This window comes from Frieseomelitta varia, unplaced genomic scaffold (genome assembly GCF_011392965.1).
Source record: "Frieseomelitta varia isolate USP_RPSP 00005682 unplaced genomic scaffold, Fvar_1.2 scaffold_984, whole genome shotgun sequence".
Taxonomy (NCBI): Eukaryota; Metazoa; Arthropoda; class Insecta; order Hymenoptera; family Apidae; genus Frieseomelitta; species Frieseomelitta varia.
Genome location: NW_025110794.1, coordinates 6669 through 16248, shown reverse-complemented (window position 1 = coordinate 16248; position 9580 = coordinate 6669). Strand labels below are relative to the sequence as shown.

Sequence of the window (9580 nt, the reverse complement as noted above, 5' to 3'; positions counted from 1 at the left end):
TTAAAGTCAATAAAAATAAATATAATATATATTATAATATTATAATATAATATAATATAATATAATACAATATTATAATATAATATAATATAATATTATAATATAATATAATATAATATTATAATATAATATAATATAATATAATATAATATAATACAATATTATAATATAATATAATATAATATAATATTATAATACAATATATTATATAATACAATATTATAATATAATATTATAATATAATATAATATTATAATACAATATATTATATAATACAATATTATAATATAATATAATATAATATAATATAATATTATAATATAATATAATATTATAATATAATATAATAGTACAGTGGGAGTACATGAACTTTAATTTATATATTTGACGAGAAATCATTTAAATCTTGAGAAATTCATTATAAGATAATAAAAATTATAAATTAGTAATTTTGACCACTTTGGTGGTATTTCTGGTATTAACTGATTTGTCGATGTAATAAATTGTAATGCATCAAAAGTAGTGTTAAGGCCAAGGGTACGTGACACTTATGACAGCGTGACACATTAGGAAATTCTAAACCATTTGACCACTTACAAATGTAGTGTGTAGAACGAAATCTGCTATTTCAGAACTGTAATATTCACGAACTGCCACTAGATGAGATTCAAGCATGGAATTTCCATCAGAGAGACATTAAAGTCAATAAAAATAAATATAATATATATTATAATATTATAATGTAATATTATATAGTAGTACAGTGGGAGTACATAAGTTTTAATTTATATATTTGACGAGAAATCATTTAAATCTTCAAAAATACATTATAAAATAATAAAAATTATAAATTAGTAATTTTCACCACTTTGGTGGTATTTCTGGTATTAACTGATTTGTCGATGTAATAAATTGTAATGCATCAAAAGTAGTGTTAGGGCCAAGGGTACGTGACACTTATGACAGCGTGACACATTAGGAAATTCTAAACCATTTGACCACTTAAAAATCTAGTGTGTAGAACGAAATCTGCTATTTCAGAATTGTAATATTCACGAATGCAAAAAATGCGATGTAGGATTATGTATCGATCCATGTTGTACCTCCAATCGTACCTACCATACTAGATTATTAAATGTACTATGAAAGGAAGCTTACAGTGTTTCAATTTTCATCATACGCACTAACAATTCGAAATAAAAATAACATTCATTGTAGCGCAATTCAGCGTTTCGATTATTCCAATATATGTTGTCCCTGACAAACGTACGCCGACGAAAATTTTCGCTACTCTCACAATCAGTGTAGGTCGCGATTCAAAGTCTAACACCCCCACCCCCCCTCCAAGGGGAGTTTAAGGAAGCGAAAGAAACCTTCGGTACGAAGAAAGGCGTACGAATATTAGGCGTGAAACATTGAAGAGGCAAGAGAAAAAGGTAGGTAGGGGGTAGTATAGAGAACGAGGCGAACGGGGGTGAGTGGGTGGGTGGGTGAGGAAGGGGGTTGGTACGTTTCACGGGAGGGTAGTGTTGATGCAGTCGCAGAGCCAGTCAGTAGCTGCTACGGCACGGAGCGGCGCGCGCGTGCTCCTACAACTCGAGCGGCTTCGCACGAGATCTCGGCACGATGTCGAAGTGTCGCGTGATCATGACTGAAAAGTATCAGCTATCCGAACGTAGCCAGCATCACCGTCGCTGAACACTCTCATTCTCGACAGTTGCGCCTTCGCCTCGTGGTAAAACTCTCGACGAAGCTTGAGAAAGAAGATAGAAACTTCTCGAAGATAGAAACAATAGTCGACAAACTCCCTCCCTTCGACGGGAGGGAACCACATTCGTTTCGCTTTCTCTTCTCGACTGTGCGAGGGAAATTTGTTCCAAGGGACAAATTTTCGCGTCGGGGACGGTGGCTGTTGGAGGATTCTCCGGCGGGCGGCCGGAGACAGTAGAACGAGAGTAGCACGGCGACGTAGTAGCATATCGTGACGCGGTTCGAGCGTAACCGCGGCGGAAGAAAGAAATGTGCAAGAAGAATCAAACAGGTGGACGGAAGGATCGAACCCGGCAGCTTGCCTCCTGCACTCGCCACCATGTTTCTTCCCGGTCCCGTCGAGCCCGGGTCCCGTGAAATCCCCGTCGATGCTACGTTCTATCGCCGATGCGACGAATCGTAAGCTTAACAAAATATTCTTAAATATCCATCCTAGTCCCGCGCTTTGTGAAGACACAGACACTGACACTCAAGACGAGTGTAAGAGTGTAATCGTTCGATAGGAAAAATACATTTCGAATTTCGAGTTTCTCTCCAAGAGGGAGGAGAGATTCGGTCTTTGGTCTAGAGATTCAATCGAGGGGATGAAGGGACGATGAGGGCGTTAATCAGAGTCATTGAAAAATACGCGAGAAAGAGAAGCGAGGGGGGAGAAACAATAATTCCCTGGGCGATTACAAGTTCCGCCAAGCGAATGATGATATACCACGCGAGAACCACTTTGGAAGATTGCTTCTGGGGTTCCTCGAACGAGAGAACCGAGAGAGAGAGAGAGAGAGAGAAAGAGAGGGGAGAACTGAAAACGTGAAAAATATCACGTTCGTTAAGCAGCAGCTGCTCGGTTTCATTGTAATTTACCGGTGCTCGTTTCGCGCGCGACAACCAATTCTTATCGAGAAACCAATTCTGCTCGTCGACTCGGTAAATACTTTTCGACGAAGACACACACACACACACTCATGCACATAGATATTTCGAAATACATTCCCGCACGCTCGCGTAATAATCTCGGGATAGCCGTTGAAAGGAAGTCCCGAGGATTTTCTAGAAGCTCGTCGCGTTGATAATTTCCAATTAACAAGATCGAGAGAACAAGAATATGAAAATGGAGAGAGAGAGAAAGGGAGAGAAAATGGCAAGAAACGTTTCTTCTCGCGGGGAATTCGTAAGTGGCGCAAACTTTCGAGAGTGTAAAGTTCGTTGATGAAAAATTTAATTATCGAAAGAACGGTGATGGCAACATGCACTGATATTTCCATCGTTTCTTAATTAACGAGAAGAAGAAAACAAGCTTGAAGACCGAATCCGTTAACCGTGCAGGCTGCAGGCGCGTTCACGTATTCAGCAAATCAGCTTAAACGCTCGTCTCGAAAACGAACTCGTAGAAAACGAACAGATGCGTCTCGCTCTCGATTCAGTTAGCTTCCGCCAGAAGAATCCGGCTGCTCGAAACACGCTCATAAATAATCAAATCGACCCGTTTCCCTCAGACATTCGAGCTACATCCGAGAGCTCTACATTCCCTTCGATTTTTAACGTAAAATTCTGTCTCTGTAACGTTTGCGTTTATGGTAGTTCGTAAGTTCACGCTCGCCGAAGCATAAAATAAATTTGGAAAAAAGCATAGAGAACAGAAAATGAAAGAGGCTCCTTTGTGATTCACGATCCGCGTAGTTGAACGAAGAGACGATGATTCTGTTTTGTTAAGAAATTGTTTGCAATTTCGTTGCGATGTTGCGCGCATCGGCGTCAGAGTCTAGTGTGAAACTGTGCGTTACGAACGATCGTTCGCGGTTTAATTTGCAATTATTTTCACGGTCTCCTTCTCCGCGACATTCGAGCAATGAATTGCACAACAAATTGCATTAAATTGTGTTCGTTTAATTAATCAGTGTAATGGAAAAACGTTCAATTAAAAATTGCGGACAAATTTTCTTGCACCTCTGACGATAAAAAAAATTTTAAGGAACTTTTTAGAGTAAACTAAAGTTGTTGAATAAAATTGTAAAATACAAGGTTCGTAAACCTACAGTTTTTAATCTACGTGAGAAATGTAGAAAGTTATTTCGTATTTTGGACACGATTCTTTCAAGATAAAATTGATAAAAACAGGCAAATACGATATTTTTGTTAAATATAATGTTCATTTACTTGATTAAAAAAAAAAAAAAAAAATAAAAGAATAGCTCTGTAAGGAATTTGACTCCTTGTCTGACCATATACGAATTTAACCTACTTACAAAGCAACGATAGCTGTATAATGAAAGGCTATTCACAGGTTTAAATTATGATACAACGAACAAAAAACATTCCATTAAATATTTCCTTGTACTTCTAAGAAACATTTTAAGGAACTTTTCAGAGTAAACTGAAGCTGTCGAATAAAATTGTAAAATACAAACTGGTCTTGGTCCACATGAGAAATGTTATAGAAAATGTTTTTAGATACGATACTTTTAAGATAAAAATAAGCGAACACAATGCAATGTAGTTGAATTTTACTCGATAAAAAAGGAACAAAGGAATAGCTCTGAATATATGGAGTTTGACTCCATGTCTGACCACGTACGGATTTCACCAACTAAAAGACACTAAATTCTACGTTTCAAAGCACTTTTGTAAGCGCGATCAATTCAATTACACGAGCAAACGAAATTTATCAATTTCTAACTTTACCGTAATTTACAAAAGAACAGATCTATCAATCTTTCATGCTTCCCGTCCGATCGTCCAACAAAAATCTACCACCAAAGTTCCCCATTCCGCCGAAAATTCAAGAGCACCATATCTCGATTATGTCACCAGTATTCTCCACCAGAGAAACTCCCTCGCCAATCCAGCTCTCCATCGAGATCGCGACGATGAAACGAATCCATCAACCTTCCACCGAGAACGCTCCTTCGAGACCCCCGTCGATCCTTTTCGATAGCCCCATCGATTATTCCGGCGACCGTTCCAGCGAAAATCCACCTTCCAAGCCCTGTTTACTAACCAATGGCCACCGCGATTATTCCACGTCGGGCGAAAATCCTTCGGAGGGGCTCCTCGAACGGTCACAATACACCCGGCTCGACAAAGTGGCCATTGAGACAGCGGACAATGTGTCTCGGCCAGAGAGGCGTATCGATCGTCGTCGAAGAAACGTTTCCCGACGATCTAGGCGATCGTTCTCGCCGAAAGCAGGGATGGGAGAAACATGCAACAGGTAACGCGATCTGCTTACGATGGCCACGGATTTCGTCGCGGAGGATGGCTAAAAAACGGCCAAAATTACGAATGCGATTTACCAACGCGCAAAGTTGTACGACGATTTTCTATGCCTGCAACAATTCGAGAGAGAGGCGAGAGAAATCGTTCGCGATCCCGCGAGCAACAGGTTAGCCTTCGTAATGAATCGCGAGAGTTAAGGACGGTCGAGTTGCTCGACGACGTATCGTCGATGAAACGAACGCCGGTGGGGAAGGAAGTCAGGAAAGAAAGGCTCGAGGTAAAGGTCGATGGTTTTAATTAATTCGACGAGGTCGATCGGTGAGAATGGCGAACATTTGAAAACTTGGTGCCAGGTTGGTTCGCACATTTCTCAACTGCATTGTCAGATCGACTCGAGATCGTTCTCCTTTTAGGCGATTTTTTAAAATCTCTTCTTCTTCTTCTTCTTCTATTTTTTTCTTTAATGTCGCATCGACAGCGAGGTCATTAGCGACGATGATGCCATTAGATATGAGTGTAGTAGTTTATGTTTTTGAGGTACTTTAGTATTCTTTGTATGTCATTTTGAGAAGTCAGGTTTATGTTTGCGTTGATTTCGTATTTCTGTCTTTGGATTTCTGTGGTGTGGCATTCGTGTAGTATGTGGGTTAATTTTTAAAATCTCGTCAACACACGGATGCTTAATAAATAATTGACAGCCACAATCACGTACGTACGTATGTATATAAATCGCAACGAAACGAGAAACAATCAAGAACGAAATTAACATGTCTAATTATCTACAAGTAGATCGAGAGACTAATTGGTCAGACGCACGAAGAAGTTTCTTGTTTTCCAAACTGGAAAATCCAGGAATAGATTTTCTATCTGCAATTGAAATGACGTTAATCTGATCGAAGCGAAAAGTGGAACGTGAATGACGTTATCAGTATCACTTCCCAATTAGTTTCATTTACGATCGCAGTATTGCACATGTAACAATAGTGTTATTAATTGCGAAGTCGGTTTGGAACAGCGACACTGGTCCAAACCGACTCAAAGTCTCGATAGAGTTTGATTTCTTTCTCATAATTTTTTCATAATCACTCCTAACGAATTTGTTCGAATCGATGAAAAACGTTTAAATTTCGCGTTCGATTTTCATTGCATTTCACTTTTCTTTTCTTCCTCTCTTTCTTTCTCTCCGTAACGAAACATCCATCGCGACTCGATCGGCGTAGGTGTGACGATTACGCCGAAAGAACTACGAATTCAATTAAACAGCAAAATTGCTTCTGGGGCGGAACGTTTCTGGATCAATTTAAATTGATATCTCGTTACTGAATATAATAATTATTATCCCATTTCGCGTGCGTCGGGGCCTGTTTGCAGGCACGTCGTTAAATTCGTCGGAATTTATAAATTGAATTTTGCTCGTGTTAAATTCAGCTCGCAGTCAATTCGCGTCGCTCGCGTGTTTCGTTCAATTCGGCACCAAAACAGCCGACTTTCGAGCAGAGAAACGTCGAGAGAGAAAAAAAAAAAAGAAAATTAATTGAAATTAGAAAGAATCACCGGACCTTTGATTAATTTTTCAACGCAAGAGAAAAGAGTTTCGCGAAGAAGTAATGGAATAATACACTCCATAACACTCGCGCGTGGACAACGTAAATATTAGTCCATTAGTCGCAAATACAACTCGTCTCTCTCTCTCTCTCTCCCTCTCTCTTGAAATAAAAAATTTCGAGAGTGAAACAAAGTTGTTCCTTCTCGAATAAGGATTGAATTTCGTTGCGGGGGCCGCTGATGAGAAACTCGCAGCGATGATTTCGAGATAATGCTAAACTACGAGCGTTCAATGTATCCGACGATGATTCGCAATCCCGGAAGCTTTTATTTCGCAAGTGAATGATAAAGTGCAGATGGACTCCCGAGTGATTCACAATTTTTAGTCGACGTCCAATGGCGCTGTCGTACTTTCTCTTTCCCGACGTCGAACTCAGTGAACATTTATATTTATCGTCGCGGCGAGAGTTTCCGAGATATATTCGAGAAATACAGAAATATATCGTCGAGATGAGAACGAAAAGTGAACGAATCATGAACAAAGACGAAGAAGACATTCGAAGAAGCCAAGTATCTCGAATATTTCTTATTTGAAAAAATTACATTGTAACAAAATGAAGAAAAATGTCCTTCTTGTTAAGATTTCTCGCAGTTTCTACATGCAGATACAAAGATACAAAGGTATTCGCACACTCGATGAAAGATTATTTAAAAATGTGTTCCAGCTTGGTGAAACAAAGTAGAACGATCTACATGAATCACGTTCGTTCTAAAGTGTGAAACATCCGCTTCTACCAATCTTGAATCTTTTTCTCTGCAAAAATGTTTTTACACCACGCAGCGGGTAGAATTTTGTCGTCAAGAATTGTAGAAATTGCAGCGGCTCCAAGATCAGTAAGAAAATATTTCTCGTGGTTAGATCAATCGTGAAGAAAATTGTTTAATACTGAATTCTGACAATTTTGGAAAACAAAAGTATTATTGCTTTTCTAGACAATATAAAAATCATCTTTGAGAAGAACTACCGTAGAACCATCAAAGTGGAGAGTTTAATACCCTAAAATAAGGATAACTTAATTGTTCTTTATGAAGTTATAACTAGACTTCGGATGTTTGTGCATTTACACAAAAACTTGAAGACACAAAGATACGCAGAATGCACGTAATATGCAAAAATATATAAAATATATAAAATGATAATGTGTATATTTTATATATTACAAATAATATAAATATTATAAATAATAATAATATAAATATTATAATACGTAATAGGAATTTTTCCATTTAAAACAGAGTTGGCTAACTGGCAGACCGTGGGACCTTACTTTCCTGATCGTTAACTATCCCCTCCACTCCATCGATCCCCTCCAAAGTAGGGACAAGGGCCGCCAGTTAGCCACCTCTGATTTAAGGTATATGTACTCTCCATTTCCATTTAATAATAATATGTATTTTCTTCAATTATATAAATATGTTGCTCCTTCAATTGTATTCACGAAAATTTAGAAATACATAAAAATCGGCTGATAGTTTGAACAGCTGATAACACAGGCAATTTTTCTGTTCGAGCGTGCGAATACTTTTGTCGTAGGAACAAACACTAATTGCCAGAGAAACCGGAAGCCTCAGATGAAACGAACGATTACACTCGTAACAATCTCGTCCTTAGCCAGTAACTCCCGGTATCTAGTTTCTCGGTGTCTGCTCGATCACGAACGAAACATCCGTCCAACGGCACGAAACCATCTCGGAAAATGAAACGAAAGGAACTTTCTTCTCTCCGTAACAGACAATCCACGGTACCATCACCGGCCACCGTCGCGATGCACCGTTCTCCACGCGAACGACCCGGATATCCCGCCACGAAAGCAACGACCTGCAACGAAATCGACCGACTCGACGAACCTGATTCGACAAACCCGCTCTGAACTCAGCCCGAGCGAGCCGAACGAACGAGAAACGCGTCGTCGACGCTATTCGAAAAGCCCAACCACTCGCAGTTATGAAGTCATGAAGCTTCTGCTGCTTGCCGCGCTCGGTTGCGTGTGCTCGGCCCATCGCGAGCCAAGCAGCGACGACTACCACAGTTTCGAGCAGATCCGTCGTCACGACGACGTCGACGACGACAACTATCGCACTGATCGCCGGTGGTTGATCGATAGGGAGAAACTCGCCGATCACGTGCAGACTCTTGGCAGTAGATCGAGAAACGACGAGGAATGGTACGTGGACAGGGATGATCGGATCGGGCGGCGAGTGCATCGCTATCGGCTCGAGAACCCGGAGACCCATCACCTGATCCGACACGGTCGCCGACAGTTCCGATCGATGGATCAGAACGCGCACCCGCAGATCAACTGGCCGGTGAAGAAAGAAGCGGTGGTCGAGGGTGATCTGGTACTCGGTGGTTTGATGATGGTGCACGAGAGGGAGGACACGGTCACGTGCGGCCCGGTGATGCCGCAGGGTGGCGTGCAAGCTCTCGAGGCGATGCTCTACACCCTGGACAAACTCAACGAGGACGAGGGTATCGTGCCAGGTGTGAAGATCGGGGCGCACATCCTCGACGACTGCGACAAGGACACGTACGGCCTCGAGATGGCCGTGGATTTCATAAAAGGTAAGTAAACGTTGGGACACGTTCCCCCGTCATTTCGTTCGACGATTATTTCTTCACGACGGTTTTTCTTTTTTTTTTTTTTGTGGGGGAGGATTACGTGACTACGCCTCGTAGGGGATGAAGCTTTAGAAATTTGAAGTCACGCGCCTCTGGAGCAGAGACATTTCCTTTGTAATGTGGGTGGATCGAGTTGAACGCGTGAATGATGAGAAATTGTCGGTGAAATTTGAACTGTTGGTAAAGATTCCACTTCGATTATTCCAAATTCGTTTTCAGATGTGCGTAGTGAGTGGGTTTCTTTTTTTTTTATAGAAAATTGTCAAAATATAAATGTTTCCAAAAAATTTCCTTGATCATGGTCATAAAGACTGGAGTCTTCTTTTAAAACTTGTTACTCTTAACGATTTTTCTCTAGTAATTTTATTAAACTTT

At 40.3% G+C, this 9580-nt stretch overlaps 1 protein-coding gene across 1 annotated transcript; it reads left to right on the top strand.

Annotated features, from left to right (window-relative positions):
* The first annotated feature begins 1555 nt into the window (after nt 1-1555).
* LOC122538315 lies at nt 1556-9218 on the top strand. Its single transcript, XM_043672273.1, has 2 exons — nt 1556-2169; nt 8318-9218. Exons 1-2 carry the CDS (start codon nt 2139-2141, stop codon nt 9154-9156), a joined length of 870 nt encoding a protein of 289 aa, XP_043528208.1. The 5' UTR covers nt 1556-2138; the 3' UTR covers nt 9157-9218.
* Nucleotides 9219-9580: the final 362 nt, after the last annotated feature.